At 40.3% G+C, this 22,080-nt stretch overlaps 1 protein-coding gene across 1 annotated transcript in view; it reads right to left on the bottom strand.

Annotated features, from left to right (window-relative positions):
* Window positions 1–2,035, bottom strand: part of TNIP3 (TNFAIP3 interacting protein 3) — a 47,563-nt gene extending 45,528 nt beyond the window's left edge. The window contains exon 1 of the mRNA XM_068404001.1: window positions 1,956–2,035. Coding sequence (XP_068260102.1) covers window positions 1,956–1,963 — 8 coding nt within the window. The 5' untranslated portion in view covers window positions 1,964–2,035. The remainder of the gene's footprint in view (window positions 1–1,955) is intronic.
* Window positions 2,036–22,080: the final 20,045 nt, after the last annotated feature.

The raw sequence follows: 22,080 nt of genomic DNA, 5'->3' as shown, positions 1-22,080 counted from the left end.
CTGTACATCAGGAAAACAACATCCTTCTCCCTTCACTTGGATCTTCTGCTTAATTATACTCCCAAGACCATAACTGAATTTCTTCCTGATAGACAGAATTTGGGCTGAGTTCAAACCTCAGGAAAGCCAATTGCATTATTTTCACCAACTTTCTCAGGCTTTAAACGAGCCACGAGCAAGTTACAGTTGACTGTCTCTCTGGAGAAGCAGTAAATGGAGCACTGTCACCCAGACTCATCACCCAGGACTCATGTAGCTGCATGTGGATCACTAGTGGAAAGGGAATTGAAGTTTTGCCATGAAAATCAATCAAATGGAAAGCTTGGCCAAGCAAAGCCACCAAGTGGTGTGTGCTTTCTGAGCAGACGAATTCCCCCACTGAAATGTACACATGCTTTCTCACAGATAGAGCTTGATGGTCTGCTCACTCCACAGATACAGCTTGAGCACCACAAGTCTATTCAGATCTTACACATACTCATTTCTGTGGAAAGCTGTGATTCTGATGCAATTACATAGTTGTCATTCTTAACTGGTACTTTACACTATTATTCTTTCTTTTCCAGAATCAGACATCATCACAAACAGAACAAGACCTATGCACAGCCCATATGGCCTCCTAGTTCAGCCTTGGCCAGGATGCGGAACCGTCACCAACGCCTTACTGACCTGGGCTCACAGCTGGGCTGCACCCTTGGAGGAAAACAAGTCCTTTATTCATTTGGGTCAGTGTCTCCCACACAGACCTGAGATATTTTCAGTGATCTACTAACAGCGCAAGCAGAATAAACAGATGAACACGATTTGGAAATGCAGCCAGGAAATTTAACATACAGTAGCTGATGGAGGACAACCAGCTCTGTTAAGTCAAGCCAACTTCTTGCCTGTGGTAGCTGTTAGGCAGCCAAGCTGAAAGGCAGAGGAAGCTCACTGCATGGCTGTCTGTGTCACAGGTCCAGGGTTTGAACTGCCGACGACTGGCATATGGTTTCACCAGGGATGCCATCATCAGACGGGAACCTGGCACCTCCCTCCCTTCACAGAGACAGGTTAGAGTCAAACTACACTGGCATCAGCTCATACTGTCTTGAATAAATGGGAAATCCCAGTCTGCAAGGGATTTAAAATCCAGTTATTTCACAATAATCTAACCTGGGAAAAAAAATGCTTCTTACAGGAAGAAAAGGTAGGTATTCTTTCTTAAGTTTTCCCAAACAATCTACAGTTACCTTAAAACAATTTCTCTTTTTCTCTCTCTCTCAAATTCACACACTATACTTAATACTTTTTAAAGCGACCTTTTAATCATTCTCAGCCACCTCAACTCTTTTTATTTTTTTGCCAGAGGTTATCTTGCTGAATGCAGCAGTATTCAGTGGAGTACTCAGCACCAGTAATTTTTTTAAAGTTCCTTATTACTCACTGACAGTCTTAGAAAGGCGTTGCCATCATCACAGCCTCATTAGGGGCTGTAGCCATAATGTGACCTCTTTATATCCATATCCTACAGTACAACCTCTTTTACTGCCATTATCAGTAGAACCAATATCAGTTCATGAATAAGCAAGTGCCCAAAGAGGTTATGAAAACTCCACACTTGGAGATATTTGAAACTCACCTAGACAGGCCCTGAGTAACCTGACCTAGCTAACCCTGCTTTGAGCAGGTCAGTCCAGACAACCTCCAGAGGTCCCTTCCAACCTACATTATTCTCTATGATTTTACTGTTCTCAGTACAGAAAATTTCCCTCTTTCACTTTTTTAAACAGAACTGATACAGATCTCCACAGGACAGATAAAAGCAGAATAAAAAGTATTAACCTGGGTCTCTGGAAGATAAATTGATTGACATACACAGGAAACACTCAACTCTATATTTGCAATAATGTAATGTAAATTACTTTTTTTTTAAAAAAAAAAAAAGTTTTTCCACATAAAATTAAGATAGTTAATACCTTTCCATCTCAACACACTGATGGGGGCACAATTCTAGACGATCCTCTGCACCTTTATTCTTCCTTTTGAGCTGCTCACAGTGAATCTATTAGAAACAGGGAGGAAAAAAAGCAGACTTTAAGGGAAAATAAAAAAATTAACAATCTAGGAAGAAAAATTTAAGTATATGATTACAATGAGAAGAGATAACTATGTCTTGCCTGCAATTCTGTTTTCCTCTTTACACACCATAAATAGCTGGCAAGCAAGCCAGGAATCTACTTCCTTCTTCCCAGCATCATCGCCTCAAGTCCACCACTCTGTCAGGGACAGTTTTGCCAGGGCAGGAGCAATAACAGTCTCTGGCTGTGGTGGCAAGAATCTACCCAAGGAGCAAAGCTGTCAGCAGTCACAGGAACATTGGAAGTGTTGCAAAAAGGACTTTTATTATTCATCCTAAAAGAATCAACTATCTTAAATACTTGAGTTCAAGCATGTCCTCACATTGACCAGAAAATTCACATGCTTCATGGCAGTGTCCAATAAAATTACTGCTCCAAATTTAAGAGAATTTGAGTAATAAGTCTGATCTAGATCACTTGGAGAGAAAAGAAAAGGAGCCGTGTGTGAGTTACTGTGCACGAGTGCATTGTTCAAGAACTATACAAGCTCCTAACAAGCCTCCCTCTGGTCAGGGTCAGATACTGTCCAGCACTGAATTTCCAAAGACAAATGAGAGAAGAAAAAAAAAAACACCCCTCACCGAGAAAAGTACACGCATCAGGGTAACAATAAGCAGTTCACTTTTAGGTATACCCTTTTGGATGAAAAGTCCAAACATGAAAAAAAAAACCAAGCTTTTTTAGTTTTATGAGTTACCACCACCTCTCCATCACAAGTGGGAGAACAGATGGTACAAAAAGTGAGCCAACACCACCTCATCCCGAGGAGTCATTCTGCTCCTGTGCTGCAAGCTGGTAACAGCCCTGGGTATGTTTCTTCAGGCTAGGTGGGACATGACTAGTTCATCAGAAAAGGAGGCCCAGAAGCTTTATTCTTCTCTTTAGATCAAAATGGCAAACAATAGCATTATGATAGTTGCTAGAATTAGAAAACTGGCAAGTTTCATAACACCTATCATAAGGACACCAACATGACCACTTAAATAAAGCGGGGAGCCATCAAGAGTGAAACCTGCTATTTATAAGCAAAGAGGTTTTCAATTACAAGTCATTCTTTTTATTGGTAACATCAACTTCATGTGAAACCACAGCTGAACATTTTATAGAAACCATGCTGCTTCATCTATGTGCAGAGCAGAAATTTAAAATGAAAGGTTGCCAGGAGAAGATCTGAGGTGTTTGGCATCCCTCCCCCCCTCTTAATTCCCATTCCTGCAGGCATTTCACACATTTTAAATGCATCTGGTAATCACTAATTACAAGGATCCTATTAAGAAAAAATGTCAATTCAGCTTCATGTGAAACTTGTTTCCAGCTTGTCTGAGTTTTATGAGTGTCTGTTTCATCATAACAAAAACATGTTGAAGTATGGAAAGCTATATTTGTTTGATTTCAATGGGAGCTACAGACACTGGGTACTAATGAGAATTGAGCCTTATTTTGGAGTGCCTAAACTTGGCTTTTAGGTGTCTAATTTAAAAATGTAAGGCTTGAAAAATGTTGACCTAGAATGAACACTCCCTATCACCACTGAAACAACAAAAAAGAAAACAAAATGACTAAATGAAATCTGACCATACTTGTCTGAATTAAAAAAAAAAACAAACACCACCACAGAAATCAGACTGCTACTCCATCTCTAATTCATTCCACTGGGCTTAGACATTTCAGCAGTCTCAGATGCATTTGCCAAGTTACATAGAGTATTGCAGCTCACATGCTGAAAAATAGGCCACGTGAAAGAGATACAGGTTAGATGTTACTGAAAAGAAGATACCCACGTTGGTAAAATTCACGCAAGAAGCAAAGACAGTTCTGAAAAACTGAAAAGAAAAAAAAGCAGTGAAGAACGTAGAAAAAGGTATTTCTTTATTAGACGTGTCACTTCCTGGTTCTGCAGTGACAGGATGGCGAGGGGTGCTGCACGCTCCCTGCTGGGGAGCGCTCTGGGATCACATGGGAAGGAGCTGCTAAAGCCAACAATTCCCAAATCACCTCGTGGCCCAGCCGCACACCCAGGCAGCGTAAACAAGCAGTCTTCCAGAAGTCCTACTGCTAACAGCTGCTGGGGTGGGGGGGTCCCCTCCCCTGTGGCTCGATAAGGTCCGTTGTACATAGCTCCTGACTCTTAGTCACATGCAGATTTTGCAGCGTGTCCCTCAGTGCTGAGTACCTTGATTTAATGCATGTCTATACAAGCCAGCCCAGGTATCAGAAGCCATTTCATTATCGTAGCATGGGAGTACATCCTCCCTCTTCTATCCGGTCCAAGATATGGGAAAAAGAAGTAAAAAGTTACCTGCAGTGATAGCTGGCATGATGCACCCAGCTGAGCACGGTCAGGCTAGTGCCAGCTAAGCAGCACTGCCACCTGCTTTGATTTGCCTCCACTGTTTCCCAAACCATTGATGTGCCAGGGAGTGTTGGTGCGGAGTTAACGGCTTTGCCTTTCATTTCTCATGGGTTTTTTTGGTAAAGCATGTCGGTTCTGAAAGGCTTTTTTTAATTATTATTTTTTCTTAAAAAAATAAATTTTTTATTCTTCACAACAGAAGAATTACAGCAACAACTCTGACCTGTGTTGGCAGCACAAGTTGTGCTAAATCTAAATCTACAGTTATGAATCTAAATGAAAGAGATGCAACCAGGTTATTGTACCACGTGCAAACGTTTGTCATAAAAACAACTGTAAGTTTTTACAACCATAATATGCAATTTAATGCTGTAGGTTTTTATTAGATCAGACAAATTGAAGCCAAGATGGATAAAATTCAGCTACTTCAAAGAATTAAGGCCCTGTAGAAAATAGGGGGTTATAATTGTTGTGTAAAGGATTGCTCACAATTACATAAATTTTCTGCTTTCTGTCAAGGCTTTTAAGAACAGGAACACCCTGAAGTAACACAGGATCAGTTCTGCTCACAGATTTATGAGGTTTCACAATAATTTAAAATGTTTGGTAAAAAGAGTGCAAAATTTCCTTGGTGCTCACCCATCAAATTTATCAGTGCTCCAAGCCCTAAGTACTTTCTAGATATACCCAAACAGGCCAAAAAAGCAATTGTTGGTTGGAGCATTAATTTGCATTAAAAACAAATAAGTTTTCTACATATGAAAAACACACTTGGAGAGAAAAAAATACATTGTTCAAGAATAAACAACAAGACTCACTAATTCTAATAAAATCTTAATTATAAAGACGATCACAGACAGACGGGCACTCATCGCTCTGGGGTTTCAAAATGTTATCCAAAATGCATTTCACAAACATCTGTATTGTAAATGTTAAATCCTGCACCGCTCTTGCCCCATCCTCTTTTTCTTTCTCCAAGTCTAGTTCTAGCTTCAAGAGCATCCTATTTTCCCAAACCTTTGCTCATTTTCCCCAAATCTTCTCTGTAATTCACTTGTTCTTCCGTTGTACCAAAGCAATATTTTGTGGGAATGCAAAATGAATGTCAGAAATGAACCAACCTAAAAGAGGCAGAGAAGGGAAAGGAGATTTTTGTTTTGTTTTCCCTGCCTAGATCAGCTCAATGATTCAGTTTTACAGACTATCACCATAAATGGACATATTGTCACAGTGGAAGAAGCAGAAAACAGTATGCCAAATAAATGGAAGTACATACTAGCAAATTATACATAAGGAATAAACCCATTAACAAGTTACCCTTTCAGTGATACCCACTTTTGTATTGCGAAAGACCCAGGGCCTGTCACAGCCAGGCTGAGCAAACTTACCTCATTCAAGTATTACCCATATTGCAAAATAGCTCCGAAACAAAGTGGAACATATATAATCATAAATGCTGTTGATAAACAAGCCAGCAGGTTATAAATTATCTGTGTGGCTGTTGTGTAGGAGGAGTGGGAGGGAAAGACGGATTACTGTAAATGTGATCAAAATGGAAGAACAACCAAAGAAATAAAAAAGCATTTGATGAAAGAGATGCTAAGCAACACTCACTGAAACTGCTCTGAAACAGGACTAAAGCCTTCAAGATTTTTTTGCTCTGAAGAAGTCAAACATATAACATCTCTGGGATCTCCTCGTACCTAGATACTCCCAGGTTTGGTACTCATAACAGCGCTAGTGTGCACTGCAGCCAGCTTTGAACCAGCCATTGCATTACATGTCCTTCTGCTTTTGCATCCAACACTCCTTGCTGAAAATGCAGCTTCAGTCATGTAAATACAGCACAAGAACAAGCCACAGACAAACACAGAGAGACCTGTCAGTTCTCTCCTCCCCCCGTTATTTCCTGATAAAGTGCTGAAACTTCAATATTAGGCAGTTTCTAACCAAAATTTAAAATCTGAAGCTTGATTTTTGCCAAAAATAAAGAGTAGTTAGGTTCCTCAGTTCTGTCTTGCCTGATTTGGTTCAGACAAAATGAAACTGGTACCTGCCCTGTGTGATGCAGGAAGATTTAATGCCGAATACTTGAAACTGATCTCACCATTAAGTACAATTCTTCTTGATCAGGGTAACAATAAATTCAGAACAGCAATCACCCCAAAGAACTTAATTCACTGATGCCCTCCCATGAAGCTGTGATATCCACAACTTGATAAGCAGTCTATTTATGTTTCTTGAGATAATCTCAAGCTATGCAGCAACTGAAGTAAATTAAAACCCAAAACAACAGAAACCCCTTGAAGTTGACCAGCCCGAGGAATGAGACAATTAAAGGCTGAACACACTATTTCTACCCAGAACTGAATGCCTGGCTTTCAGCATAGAGCAGAGAGGCTCTGCACTGCGGGTTCTTTGGCTCCGGTCCAGGAAAGGAAAATGTGCAGCATAATCTCTGCATTTGCTTTGTCGTACTGGATGTAGCAGGGTGACTTCGCACAGACAGGCAGTGCCTGCTCTATAGCTCTTGGGTCCTACGAGTGCTGGTCCTCCACCACAGGGTGTGTGAAAACGCTTCCATTGACACACACAAACTAGTTTAAGTGGTGGGTACAAAACACTGTTTTAAACTACATGACCAATGTAGTTTATCAACGTATCACTCTCTTCTTAAATTAAAACAGAGAGAAAACCAATTTTCAGGCATATTTCTCTCTTTGGAAATCAGTTTATTTAACAATTTCTGAACAACTTTGGATTAAAGATCTCAAGAGCTACACCTAAAAGTGAGAAAATTATTCCCCAATGAGTATAAATCCCTTCTTCAAGTAGAGATCAGTGGCACAAATATTACCAAAAAGCAACCACAGTCATGCCAGGGCTCAGGTGACACAGACTTCTGCATTTGAGCTTACCATGTCAGTCACTCCACACGGGCATCTGCACAGATGAGTTTAAAGCATACAAGCTAATTTGAAAGGCTACGAAACATAAGTTCAGTGCCAAAAATATCATGACTACACTCCCAACATGCAAAAGAATCACGTAAGAAGTGACCAGAGGAAGTCATAAATATCATCAAGCCATCAAAACCACACACAGCATACCTCAAAACACCCTCAGTACTTCTCTGGATTCCTGTAGTCATTCACACTCTCTCCCCCACCATCAGAGGCCATAAAAAAAAAGAAAACCCTCACCTCTAATTATTATAAGGTTATGAGTTCAGGAGTCAGGAGGGTTTAGGTTTTTCTGTTTTGGGGAGGTTTACAACACGTTAAGAAGTTGCTAGAAGATGTATGCTGACAACCAAAGATGTCCCCTAAAAAAAAGCCCAACATTTTTCTGTGTTTTGAAACAAATTTTAACTTTTAAGTTATTTGAGCCCCTCTGATATTTAAATGCAGCCTGTCACTGATTTTCAGATACTGCACATAGACTCCTCATTTTTAATACGTTTAGAAGACATCTTTTGTTCACTGGAAAATGTTAGGTTTGACTGAAGCCAATTAGTCTAACGGGGCAAAAGCAATGATACTTTGAACATACCTACTACACGCAATTTCCGTGAAAGCAAATTGTTGTTAATAGAATACAAATTAGTTCCAAAAAAGTATAAAATATGCTGATAAAATAAAACCCTCAACAATAAATACCTTCAATTTGTTTAAAAATCATTTATCAAGCACAGATCTGTCAAATATACAGAAATCTGCCAAGTATACAGATCTTCAGAAAAACACTTGCAAAGTGGGCATATTTCATGGAATAGCACTGTGTGAGCCTTTCCAATGGTATTTTCTCACTATCTGTATCCAATTTTAATTAGCATGACAATTTATTTCGAGGTGGGCAAGATGGGAAGGAAGTACTTAGGTATTTGTTAAATGTCAGCTTTAAATTATGTAGTAAAAAAATGGTTCTTTATGATTATTCACTGCCAAAGTATGGACAGGAAACTTTTCAAGAGATAAAATACAGGAATGAAAAGGAAAAATGCTACAGGATAAAAGTGAGATTAGTAGCTATGATATTCATTGATAGTGCCCAGTATGGTTTTTCTGAGCAATTTTTAATGGAGATCTCACTACAGTGAAACTGTGATGTTGTGATAGGAAAGAGAAATGACAAAACTTTCTTGTGCAGTCCAAGCCAAGAGAGAAAATATTTAGGATCTATCAACTCCAATGACTTTGGAACTGAGTCTCTGCAGTGTAAAGAGGTAGCACAGTAAGAGAAAGGAGATGGCTCCGAGCACAGGGCCCACGTGGCTGGGAAGGAAGCGAGGCTGTGAGAAAAGAATTCAAGATATAGGCAGACCTATCTACAAAAAGTTGTCCAACTACCAGAACAGAAGTTTAACACTGAGAAGGTAAGAAGGATCTGATTTAGATGAGGAATGCAGCTCTGTTTTATTTAAATTTCATGCTCTCTAGCCAAGCTTCAAAATCCCAGGACAAAAAAGAGAAAGAAGAGCCCATAGAAAGGTAGGAACAATCTAACAAGCCGGTTGCAAAAAAGTCTCGGCATTGCTTGTCTGGCAGGAACACCAGTCCTAAGCAACTCAGAAATGCATGTTGCTTTCAACACATTCTAGTGTGCCCACACTTCTGGAAACACAGTACCGCTGCTGCTGAAAATTAGGACTTTGCCAGTAGCATATCATGGTGTCCTAGGGATCCAGAAGCAAGTCAAAGGAAGATGACCATTTAAGAAGCTCTCTTTCTCCAGGCTTCTAAATGGTTTGCTGTGAGCATTTTGCAATCCTCACAGGTGAACTGACAACTTTTGCTTCATTTTGAGAGTGGGGAGGTAGAGCAGTCTGGAGTTCCTACAGCTGCCCTAGCACAATGGGTATGCATGCCCTCCAGCAGCAAACACCACTGGTTCTGAAAACAGAAGGGGTGCTTCTCACTATGATGGACAGAAGTACTGAGGCTTTATGTTTTTATCAAAGAAGTAATTAAAACAAGGAGAGGAAAAAGCACACGTTTGTTTTCTTGTCCCTTTACACAAGCCTCATCTCGTTAGTCCTCATAGCTCACCTCATTTATACTTACTAATCTGAAACATACCACTTGAGATTTATAATACTGTGTCTCCAAGCATTCCTTACTCAGGGTTGGAATGCATCAGAACTTTTTCTGAGACACAGCATTAATGCCAATTTACAGCAACGAGGCAAGCAAAATACCACATAGCCCAGAGTCCTAGCTCACCCTCGAATGCTATGTGGATTACAGAAAACAACTTGCAGCAGATGTGGATAAAGGGCCCGTCTCCTAATGAAAGGCCCAGCTAAGGGAATTCTGTGCCTGCTCCAGTCAGAGTCAGTAGCACAGGGAACATCCCAAACTCTACAGAAAAGATAAAACTTCCAAAGGTCTCAGCAGAAACGTTATCCAAGGAAGGAATGTGGGTCAAACCCACTACAGGTGCACTGAATCTTTCTATTACTAGATTTACCCCAAAATAACTGCTTGACATAGCCTTAGTGCTCTGTATGGCAATAATCCTTCACTATTCCTGTACCTTTCATTGTCCAGCTTTGTGCAAGAAAAGAACTCTGCTATAGCTACTGTATATAAAAACTATGAAGAAATTAAGAAGTTATTTACAAAAAAAAAAAAAAAAAATCAGGTTTTGGATTTGAGGTCTCTTTGGTAGATGACAAGGGAAAAGAGGCACATGACTTCATTCTGAGGCTAGGCAGAGACCTGCTGATACGAGCTTCAAATTAATGCAGAAGTTACTCACCATACTTAGGGAAGGTGTTCGTCTCCGTGCTGCTAGGTTAGGACGTACTACTCTCAATAAAGGCTCTCTGAATCAAATGAGAACTAAGTGGTTTGGAGGCAAATATATCTCTCTCTCAAGGTTTAACCTACACCCAGGCTTAGGGAAACCCCTTTCTTAAAGTCATTCTAATGCTGAGAGTATATTCATATCTCTCAAACACAGCCCACACAGATCTACTTGAAAGCACTGCTTGTAAGAGACCACAGAGGATTCCCTCTCGTTCTTCAGAATACCATGGAACAGTGACACAATGGTATGCCCACGCACCAGCAAAAGCTGCTCTGTGGGAAAAGCAGCGGTCTAGCACGGTGGAAAAGTTGCATCAACTCAAAAGGTATAGAACACAAATATTAATCTAGAAGTAGAATAATTTACTGTAAGGTGCAGATAGGTCAGGGACCCATTTCTAGGAATGCATTTTAATTAGAAATTATTCTAAAGGTTTCCCTACAGAATCAACACTCAGTTCAACCGGATACAGTCTCCTCATCAGAAGTGACATTCAGCTCTGCCCCCAACCAGAAACACTACATTATCATATCTGATTTTCTCTGAGGATAGAGGGTGTATAGAGGTGGAGACTGCAGAAATGTCTTCCTTTCACCCAGACAAGAAGTGATGAAGCATTTTCAAGAGTATACTATTCATTTCAGGCTTTAGTCCTCTGCACACAGGAGTTGATTAATCAAGTTTCACAGATGATAAAAATTAACATTGTCACGCCGTTATCTAGAAGTGAAAGATTCATGATAGGTATGTTCAGAAAAAGGTTTGTCTTTAAGCCTGATTCTTGTATCGGTTTCAGTTTTGATGACAACAAAACCTTGTGCAGTTTTACACCAGGGAGTAGAAACCATTCTGACCATTTTAGGCGACTCCTGTTGTCTTCTGGGTTGGAAAAACTAGTGATCTAACTGCCGTGAGAGCATTTTCATCCTCCCAGCCGAAATATCACAGCTGCTTAGTAGAGCAGGGTGGATCTTTTTCTGTCAAACCATTTACACTCTGCTTCTCACATGCACACAGAAAATAATCATTTGCAAATTCATGTTCAATTCACTGCAGTTTTGTTGAAACAAAACTATTCTGGAGGCATTTGCAATTATAGCAGAGGAAACAACAGGCCAGGGTCAGGATGTGGGAGACAAAGGTTCAACTCTTTCCCCTGCCTTTCCCTGAAGGGAGCTTAACTGTGTTTGTACCTCCTGCATAAATGTTTTAACTGCTGGAGTTGCAGGGTGATTTCTCCAGCCTTTTGCAATAATAGTCTTCCACTACATATGAAGTATTTACTGTTACTTTGCTGGAGAAAATGTTAATGACTTTAGTTTGATGGTTCAGACATTTACCAACAGAGTTCAGATTTACTGTCTGCCTGGTTAAAATAAAAAAAAAAAAAAGAAAACAACACGCCACCAAAGGCACCAACATCTTCCACTTCTCAGAACAGCGTCCTATTCACTCAGCTCCACATCAGTCACTTTTTCTTACTCTGATCTCTAGTTTAGTTTTATATAAGCATTTATAAAAAGCAGAACTGCCTCCACAGGGGGAGGTTTGAAAGCAACCTACCAGCAAAAGCTCAGTAGCAAACTGCTAGAGCACTCTCGGGAGGTGAGTGGCATGTATTCAAATCCTTCCAAGCAGCAAAAGAAATCGAAGCCAAGAGATACACCTCTGAGGGAAAATGCTTTTTCCACTGGATGACTGAATAACACGGGAATAGTATTACTACTTCCTCAGCAATGCATTCACATAGAGTACGGTGAATTTAGCTTTCTATGTTTTTGGCCTTCACTACACTCAAACACAGCTTTCAACTTTGGGCTGACCAACATGCTTAATTTCTATGGGACTAGAAATAGTTTGGGGAGTTGTTGTTGTTGTCATTTTGTCATCATCTGTCAGCTCAGCAACAACGATGGTGCTAAATTAAAACTTTCCATGTGTGCTGTTCCTGGGTTTAATATCCGTCACCTGTTCAGCTGCACCACTGTGGTTTCTGCCAGGGAGGCCAGGAATAGTCAGATTTCTCCTCATTCAGGACCAGGCAAAGCCAGGACTGTTAAGCCTTTAAGGTCAGGTACCTTCTTATCTGAAAGGTTTGCATGCCATCCCATGAATTAAGAGAAAAGTGACAAAAGATGCCAATTTATTCCGGAAGCGTTCCCTGAATAAAATGCAAAACACCAACTAGAGTCATTTCGAGCTGTACAGATTCTGGGCTACTTCTAGTAGTAGGGAAGGATGCTCTGTTCTGTCCGCTGCAGCAACAGCTGCCTTCTGCAGACACTAATAGGGAACAGCATCCTCACTGCTTCCAGACAAGAGGAGATGAAAACATGAGCTCTTCCTTTCCTGTTAACACCAGCTTAATAGCCACCTTGATTCAAACAATTATATTGTTTCGTTTTTAACTCCTGTAAATGTTAGTGATATGAAAGTAATGACATTTTCATCACAGCAAAGCAGGCACAACAAAATGTTTTGTGGAGGCAGAGAATAGTAGTCAATGGAAAAACTGAAGGGGGAACCCTTTCTCTTAATCTCCAGTGGAAAATTGTGGGGGTACAGCAGAAATCACGTATGCATCTTTTTACCTGACCTCCCCACTCCCCCCATTCAGAAGAGGAAAACCCCTTTGGCTACACCATACATAACTGAATAATAAAAAATTTCATTGCTTCTTATGCATACCCAAGCCACTTATCTAAAGAAAGTCCAGATTGGATGGCTGCCATTCAAATTATTTTATTGTCCACTGAAGAACTGTTTGTTTAGGGGCTTTCCATAGGGGAAAAATAAGGAAATGAGTTAGAGAAAATTTAATATAATGCAAAGACAGCAGCTTAAAGTACCGGATCCTAGGTGGCTTGTAAAGGGCTTAATTGCCATGTAAGTACTATTCAGGAGAGAAAAGCGCTACAAGGAAGAAAGGAGACTGGAAAAAAAGCAATTTCAAAAGTGCTCAAAACAGTTTGGGAATCCAGTATTCTGGAGAGGAAGCTGAAGACAGATTTGCTGTTCAGGAAATTCCTGAGATTTAGTATTAAGTTTATACTTTGATACTACACTTAGGGCATTAGGAATTCATTCTGCTGAAACAAGGCAGCCTGCTGTTCTCAACACGAGCGTTACTCGCTGGCTGTCTACAGCTGTCCTCCTCTGTTTCTGGTACATGAATGAGAACTGCTCCCACGCACTTACATTTTTGTCAAGCTAAAATACTCTCTTTGCTTCACTCAGAAATAGGTTGTCTGCTATCCTCTTTTTTATTTATATATTTCTTAAACAGATTCACCTGCCCCAGATCAAGAAGTATCAATATGAAACAGTCAGTCCCAGCTGTCCTGTTTTTGAGGTAAACTAAACAGTTAAAGGTGAGGGTACCTCTTACCCACAGTTCATACAGAATTGAAATACATTTTTGTGCTCACAGAATTGACTTTCCCAAGGAGGAAGATACTGCTACCCAGTTTGACCCTAAATTTTAGTGAACCACTTTGATTTTAGTTTGGACTCAACCAGTTTTTGCCTGAGATGTACTAAAAGTCAAGGCACTTCTCACCCATTTTGTTCCTGCTCCCTGTGTGGCTCACTGCTTAGCCACGAATCAAAGACCACCCACAACAAATTCTCCCCTCCTTATGGAAAAATTGGAAATGCCACAGCTCCTTTATGAGGTCTTAGAAGGCAATTCAGCAATTCTTTATTATTACTCAAACATATTCTTATGATGTTTCACTGGATTTTCTTCAAGATGTTCATTAAGTTCATACGATAGCAAGTATGAAAACAGGCTTTAAAGCAGGCCAGCAGTAGGTTCCAGCAGAACATCACTTCCATCACATTTGTCAGTTCCACAAACTTTAAGCACGCAACTTAGTGTCAAGGAAGTTTGACTACAAATCTTTTTTCTGGCCAATAAGGCCACCTTGTTCTCCAGGTGGTTGCCCCCTCATTGGTTTCTATCACTATTTTTTTTTACTAAAACATTTCAGTGTTTAAATTCTGATCCAAACTGGAATTAAATCTAATTTAGGCAACATCCGAATCCTCCATGAAAGGGATTTATCTTTCTGCATAAGCTTCAGAAAGATTTCTTTCCTTTCCACACATAGTTTAACCTGCTTGCCAATTAACAAGACAGAAAAGTCAACCCTGAAGCCATACTAAATTTCCTACTCTATACGTCAGTGAAATTTTAAAGAAACATCTAGTGGTTTGACAGAAACGTGACCTTTACCTCATGGAGACAGGTTTTTTTTGGATAAGGCAACAGCATTTTCACCCAGATTCAGGGACTGCCAAAAACTGCAAGTTGCAGACCCTTTTTTGCCTTTGCTATTTCTTGGCTGAGCTACAGCAATAAGATCAGGCACAGAGCCTTGAGGACTTACATACCTTATACTACTACAAAATAGTACAGAGAATCTTCTCAACAAGATGATCTACCACATAACTAAGTTCCTGGTCTCTGATTTTCTTCTCAGCAGCAAGCGAATGCAGTGAGTTACTGTGTTCACCTGGAACAGTGGATACCTCCACTGGATAGACTGCAAGGTGTTCAAAGCTAAATTGATCATGGAAAGAATGAAGGATTATCACAAACCCCATCACTGCCCACTGTAAAGTGCACACTCTCAGTGCTAGCCTGTCTTTCTAAGATAGATCACACAAAAATGTGTGTTTCAAAATAGGTCAAAAAACTTTACAAAAACTAGCTACTCTCTTCACTATGTTTGCTTGTCCCTCTCCATAGAGCTCGGTGGAATTCAAGCACAGCAGAGGTTTTGGTCACATTAACTAAAGCACCCTCGGAAGCTGATGATCATGGTAAGGAAACACTAAAATGATACTGAATAAGCTAATACACAGTAACATAAAACAGTATTTTACAGAAAAGCTGCTCCCTTGAACACTAAGCTTAGCCTGCCTTTGTCAGCTACCACCACTACTATAGATTGTAAATTGTCAACTGAGCACAGGAGCTACAAGAGTCCGGGTTAAAAATGAAAGGAAAAAGGAAGTAAGGCCTGATGTACCCAGTAAGAGCTAGTGTTTGCCATCGGCACGGGTGGCTGAATAGAGGAAGATGCCTTCATGTGGGTTTGCAGCTGACCAAGGGCAAACAGGGGAAGTGAAGGCATCTCGTAGGAGGTATCCTGGTTGTTGGTGGACAGGAAGAAAGGCACTTTGGAGGAGAAGAAGGCGGTGAGGGGTGACACATCTACTACATTTCAGATGAGAATTGTAGTCTTTCTCAGCTTCTCTGGAGGATCTGATGACCTTTCCACAACAACTAATATTCATCATAACACTGAAGCAGAAGTTTCCCCCCGCACCGAAGTATATTAATCTAATTTTCCCTTTTTGTGAAATCAAGAATATCTGCTTACAACTTTGCTATATGGTTGTGCAAGACACACAAGTGTGTGGTAAAGCTAATAACCACATTAGAGAGAGAGCTCTCTTGTTGTTAGAAGCCAGATCCAAATATTTCTAGTGCAGCTCTCCATTACATAAGCTCACAGACACACACAGAATCTATAAAGGCAAACATTCCTATATATCCTCCTACAAGAAAACTGCCTTAGAGCTGTTTCCTGTTACCAAAAGAAATGACTATAAAAATGAAGGAACTCCTGATCTTAGGCTGCTATATCCACCTCATATGACCTTAATTTTATGGAAACTGTACCCTTGTGTTATTCAGATTTTACTCATAAAACATAGACAGAGGCAGTGTATAGGCATTGGGGAACAATCAAGAAAAATGTAAAAATTCTTTGAACAGTAAAGAAAAATGTTGTTAAAATGATTAATTTTTATAAATGATGTAAGGAAAAGACATTTGCTGTAGTGGAGATAAGGTCCTTTTTTCTTTCTTTTCTTTTTTCCTTCTTTTCTTTTTTCCATTGGAAAGAAAAAAAAAGAAATAAAAAAAAAAAAACAAAAGAGACAAATGCTTGGAGCACTGGGATGCTGTAGCAAGCATACAGTTTTACTTCCCTTATGTATTTTCCCGGCAATTACAAACTAGAAAAAAGATTAAGTACTGAAGATCATTTTACAAAATAGAGACATATATCTGCCTGTTAATTATAAATTTACTCTAAACTTTTGCAGTACCTCTCTGTGCATCTGACTTTTAAGGAAGCCTTAAACCACAGCACAGAGCCAGTGAGTCTAACAAATATCCCATTACTACCTGTAAGTCTTTCAAATGTTTGCAAACATTCAAATTTAGTTCAACCTAATTTCCTAAAAAAGCATATTCAGCATTTGCAAACCTAAGATGGACATTGAAAAGCAATTGAATACATATGAGAAGATTATTCAGATGAGACATTCTACCACAGGAGAAAAATAATAATGGTCATAGAAGTGAAAAGAAAATATTTGACTATTTGCAGTTCACAGCCTAATCAAAGAGCCAAGGTGACCTTAATTGTCTGTGTAGAGATCTCACTACATAAATGGGGTACTATTTTCAAAATTTCTACAGGAAGCATGGAATCTTTTCCCTTTTCAGAAGTGACAAAAGCACTCAGGTCCAAATTTTCCAAACCAGCCAGACTTCACGCTATGCACGTAAACACTATATGGAACTGTCAAGAGCGCGCTCAGCAGTCAGCTCCCAGCAGGCACGTTTTATCCAGGCTTCAGTCCGAGCCAGACCACAAATGCAAATTTCAAATTCGACTCCTGTGAATAGCCAGCTTGGGCCACCACGCTGCCAGTTCACACAAACTCTGGACCCTGGAGACATGGACAAATCACTCCACTCAAACCTGGCTTTGACCCCCCAGACCCACGTGGGTGTTGAACTGTGATGGGGCTCAATAGTTTCTGCTCAGCATAATATGAGACAAGTCTGCACTGCTGGACCCTTAGACACCCTCAGCTGCCTGGGGTAACGGGGAAGCCTGGCTTTACTCACCAGTGACCTTCACTGGAGAAGCCTGACCTGCACCAGCCAAGCCAGTCAGCTTCCAGACCCAGAGTGTCTCCACAGGGACCCACCTAAGTGCCTCCACACCACACCGCCCTGGTTCGCAGTATTTGCAGGGCAGCCCAGCTGCTTTGGTCCTGTTACCCTAAGAGGATGGCACCTAAGCAAATCAGGCAGTTTAGGGCATTGGTATAAGATACTGAGTCTTTAGCACTTAAGTACCTTTGAAGAGGGGTAAACCCAAAAGCATTTTAGGGGGTTGAGGGATGGAGCTATGTCCCCCCATTCATCAGCATAGACACTCCTCACCCTGTTAGGAAACGACTGCCTCCTGAGGTCACTGGTTCAGAGCAAGGCCCCTTAAAAGCACTCTTCCTAAGGAAATCCCCTCACCTTCAGTTAAGAGTAGTTTTTTTAAATGTTCTTTCTCTTAAAGCATTAGTCAAAGGCTATGGGAAATTGTACATCTTTGTGGCTTTTATTAACTTATTTCCTTTACAGCAATATGCTGTAAAACCAGTAGTGAGACTCTTTTTAAACTTGAGTGTTACTGTGGGGCCTTCAGCAACCCCATGGCCCTTTTCAATGCTCAACAACCACCATATCTCAATATATAACCACCACCTTTCATATCTTAATATTGAAGACATTGATACAATGTGCTTTTAAATGATGCCTTTTGTGAGGGTTTTTTTTTTGCTTTCCTAGACAGCCTAGAGTAAAATTGGAATTGCTGAGTTCTATTTAAGTGACAGATAAAACCAGAAAGGGACAAGGAAAAAAAAATTGCCAGGAGGACTTTCAGAGTCCAAAAGCAGCAGAAAACAAGCTGTCTCACCTAGTGCTGAGTGCAGAGGTAGCTGTCACTGGCAGAATGGGGGAGTCTGGACTACCGCCTGTAGAACCTCTCAGGTAAACTCTGAAAATAAGAAAGGAAATCCAGAGCTCAAAGAGGGAGCAAAGTGAGTGTTCAGAGAATACACCTGGATTGTCTGCGTATCCCTGTAGACATGAGAAGGCAGGACCAAAGGCTACTACAAATTGAAATTTCCATATCCTGTGTGCACTCACAGGCACACACAGAGATTTGAAATGTGATCAAAACTCCAGCATGACAGAGAGTTGCAGCAGTTACTCCAGAAAACAGAAAGCGATAGACGATGGTTTCAGAAGACTGCAGCTTAAAGCAACAGGGGCTAAATCAACAGTAATATAGCTATGAGGATAGTCAGATTTATAATGAAAGAAGAAAATTCAAAGCAATCTTCCATGCCCGAAAGAAACATTTTTAAAGCAATTTGATTTTGAATCCATAACAAACACACAAAAAAAAGGCCAAACCAAACTGTGCTTCTTGCTGAGGAAATCTTAATATTCTTTACTGGGAACACACATACTATTATGGTTTGATGTTGTTGTTTGGTGGGTTGTTGTGTTTTTTTTTTTACCGAACTTCAGAGATACATAACTGCTGAATAATATTTTCAGTTTGAGATTGGTTTTGATCTCTTAAACTTCTAAACTCTTACTTCTTACTGGAATTGCCATTAATCCCCAATTTAACAAACAAAACTAGCAACAACATTGCTTGCTTACCCTACAACTCCCCCAAACCCTTCTCTGTTTTAAACTACAACCTACGCAATGGAACAGGATTGTATTTTAGCAATCATACAATTTTATAGTTGGAATCCCCTTCAGTTTGAAGCAAACAGCAGTAGTGACTCATTACAAGGCATTTAAAACAGGGGATTTCCTACTGAAGTAAAACACCAATGAACCCTACAGAAAACAAAAATCAGCTAAGACAACGGCAAAGAGGGAGCCCAAGGATCCACTAGGGAGGCAATGGGAGGCAATACGATTACAGAATAAAAGTAACGGCATTTATTTCAGCTAGAGGTGCATGATCCAAACTGGATTTGTTATTCTAAAACCGAAACTAGAAGACATGCTGAAACACGAGCCTTCGCTCTGAAACCCAGCTGAGCTAATGCAAGGCTGCTTTCATCAGCCAGCAGAGGTTTTGTACTTTTTGCTTCATCCTAGATTCTGGCAGAGACAGAACCGTTGTACGCATCGCCTACAATATTGTATCTGACACAGAACTAGGCTTCGGTTTTATTGCACAAGACAATAGAGAAACATGTTATCAAGCAGCAAGCCATTACCCAATACCTGGGCTCATTCCATGAGTCAGAGCAGAGCAGTCTACTGCTTTCAGTAAGTATGAAGGTCATTTTTGCAATTACTGTTTCTAGTAAAGACAAACTCCCACGCACAGTGAAAGCAGGAGGATGGTTACAAACTACGTGGGATGTTTCGTATGTAGGCTGTACAAACAGGGGACGCCTTCTGCCTTGAATACAAACGCCAGGAATTAGTATTTTTAGTAACTGGGTGACTGCCCAGTGCGTGAGGTTCTCGCAGAGCACTGGTGCACCAGTACGTTTGCGGTGGCGCCATGTTATTGGGGGGAAGATCAGCAGGCAGAGGATAAAACCAGGGGTTGTTCTGCCACTGAACCACAGTTCTACCTCACCAAGTCACACCATCTGTCTACTTCCAACACTTCCACCAATTTGTTTGTGAAATCTTAATGACTATGTAAGTTAGAAGAGGTCAAACTCACCCCTTTGTAAAACTGTTATTCTTTCATAGCAGAGTTCTGTGGATGGCTTTTTAACAGAACGGGTCCTCTGGATTGACTTCTAGATTCAGGTATTAGAGACCTCTTTTTAATTTCTCAGGCTCAGATGGCCCAATGCTTGCATCTAGAGAAAAGAAATGGAAACAAAGAAAACTATCAATGGAATCAAGAACATCAATTAAAGGACTAATCACACAACTCCATAGAAGCAAAGAGGCCTGGGGTGGCTCAGGAAGGGATGGAGAGAATGCCAGAGGCACAAGGCATGCAAGGGAAGGAAAGGCTGTGTGCTTAGACAAAGCAAAAAAAGTAATCTGTACAGCATAGCCTCTTCTTTGTCATTCTCCTCCAGTCTAGTATTACTGCTTCACTTCTGGAAAACCATTGCAACTGGCTTCAAACTTCAGCTGAAATCAACTAGCCATACACCCAAAACACACTCAATTGCAAGCCGTCCTGGGATCAGAGCTCCTGAGGTCACTTCCCCAGTAGTCCTCTCCTGTGGTGCCCAACCAAATTGCAGAGCTCATGCCAAGTGAAGGCTTTCTGCCAGCAAAAAGCTCCAGTGTGAAAAATCACATTGAGAGCCATTTGCAAAGAGGCAAGCTGCTGGTGATCAGGCTCTTGCTAGTGTAAAAACTTGTTTCAGCCTCTTTTAGCCTGCTCAGTCTCGCCTGCTCTGTTCCTCCAGGGTTAGCTGGGATTCATATTCTTCTGACTGGGGCAAGGCAGCAGGCTGAGATGCCAGATGGGTGAAGCTGCAACCAGTGTATAACTCCGAGGACAGAAAAGAGATCCATTTCATAAGTGGTGCTGTACGGAGGACTTCAGTTATCCCCAGACTTCACACTTGTCACAAAATGAGAGCAAGTGACAGGAAACAGGTCTTCCACACATCTAGCCAAAATAGTTACTCCAGTACCACTAAACATGGGAGAAGGTCCCTACAATGAGTAGGTGAAAATCACCTGAAGGTTCTAAAAAAATGAACACTTGGATAGTGAGATGTTGATTAAAGTTTTCTAAATGTTCGGTTTTGAAGAGAAAAAAAAAAATTTATTGTTTGTTTGTTTTTTCCCTAACAGTTTTTCCTCAGAACAGCAAACCTTTACCAGACAGGACAATGAGCTATATATGGATTCCATTTAAGTCATGTCAGCTGCAACTGATTCTCATCATTTCTGTTTCTGAATGTTTCACTCTAAAGTGCATCTAAATGTATTTATATTTTAAAAAGTTAAAATGTATTTGTAAATAATACTACACGTGTACACACACACAAAGTGTGTAACACCTCAATGGACTAAGGAAGAGCAAATTCAACATGAGAAAGTGTATCTCCATAGCTTATTTTTAACATGTTTCTGGGAAGCAATGAATTCCTGTTCATGCCATTCATCAGGCTGTCTCTCAGAAAAAAAAGCTTATAATCAAAGCAGCAAAGTGACTTGACTGAATACCAGATATACATTCACTAGAAGGAACATGAGTTGTGTGTATTTGTTTAACATCTAAATATAAAATATACCATTCACTATAAAAATCAATATAAATTTGCCCCTTCCATTTTTAGTTCAGTTACAGTAATTACTTCAGTAATGTCATATATTGATTCAAGTGTTAAAAAGGAATTCTGCTATTCTTCAATTCCCCTATTGTGCTATTTTTCTCATGCCCTCATTTAGCAGCACCAGCAGGCATTTAAAAGACATTTTTAGCATACTTAGCATGTAAAACAAATAACTGGAAGGATCAACCCTTTAACACATTGTCACGGTTTAAAGCTGGGCCGGCTATTAAACCTGCGGCAGATGCTCTCTGTTGTCCCCCCCCACCCCCCCACTCCCCCCAAAGGGAAAGGGAAAGGGAAAATGTTTTCAGGGTTTGCAGCAGTTTTCAGAGCTGGACTGAAGACAACATCTAAGTTATCCTCAAAGCACTGCAAGAAAAGAAAATTCATTATGAAAGATATTTCCTTCACAAAAGATGTTAGCATTTATTAAGGAGATAATATGTAAAAATAATCTCAGTGAGACCATTTCTTGTAGGCCTTGAATGAACTACATCACTATGTTTTTTCCTGGTATTAACTATGAGCCAGATACCGAGTTTTATGTCAGCCAACTCAAATGCATTTTACATAATAAAGATAAGTCTTGTTATGCCAAAGGAGAGGCCTATACATTGTGAATTAAAAAAAATA

This window comes from Nyctibius grandis, chromosome 6 (assembly GCF_013368605.1).
Source record: "Nyctibius grandis isolate bNycGra1 chromosome 6, bNycGra1.pri, whole genome shotgun sequence".
NCBI classification, from domain to species: Eukaryota; Metazoa; Chordata; class Aves; order Nyctibiiformes; family Nyctibiidae; genus Nyctibius; species Nyctibius grandis.
Note: the sequence above shows the minus strand (reverse complement) of the source record. Positions and strands in the feature narration are given on the sequence as shown.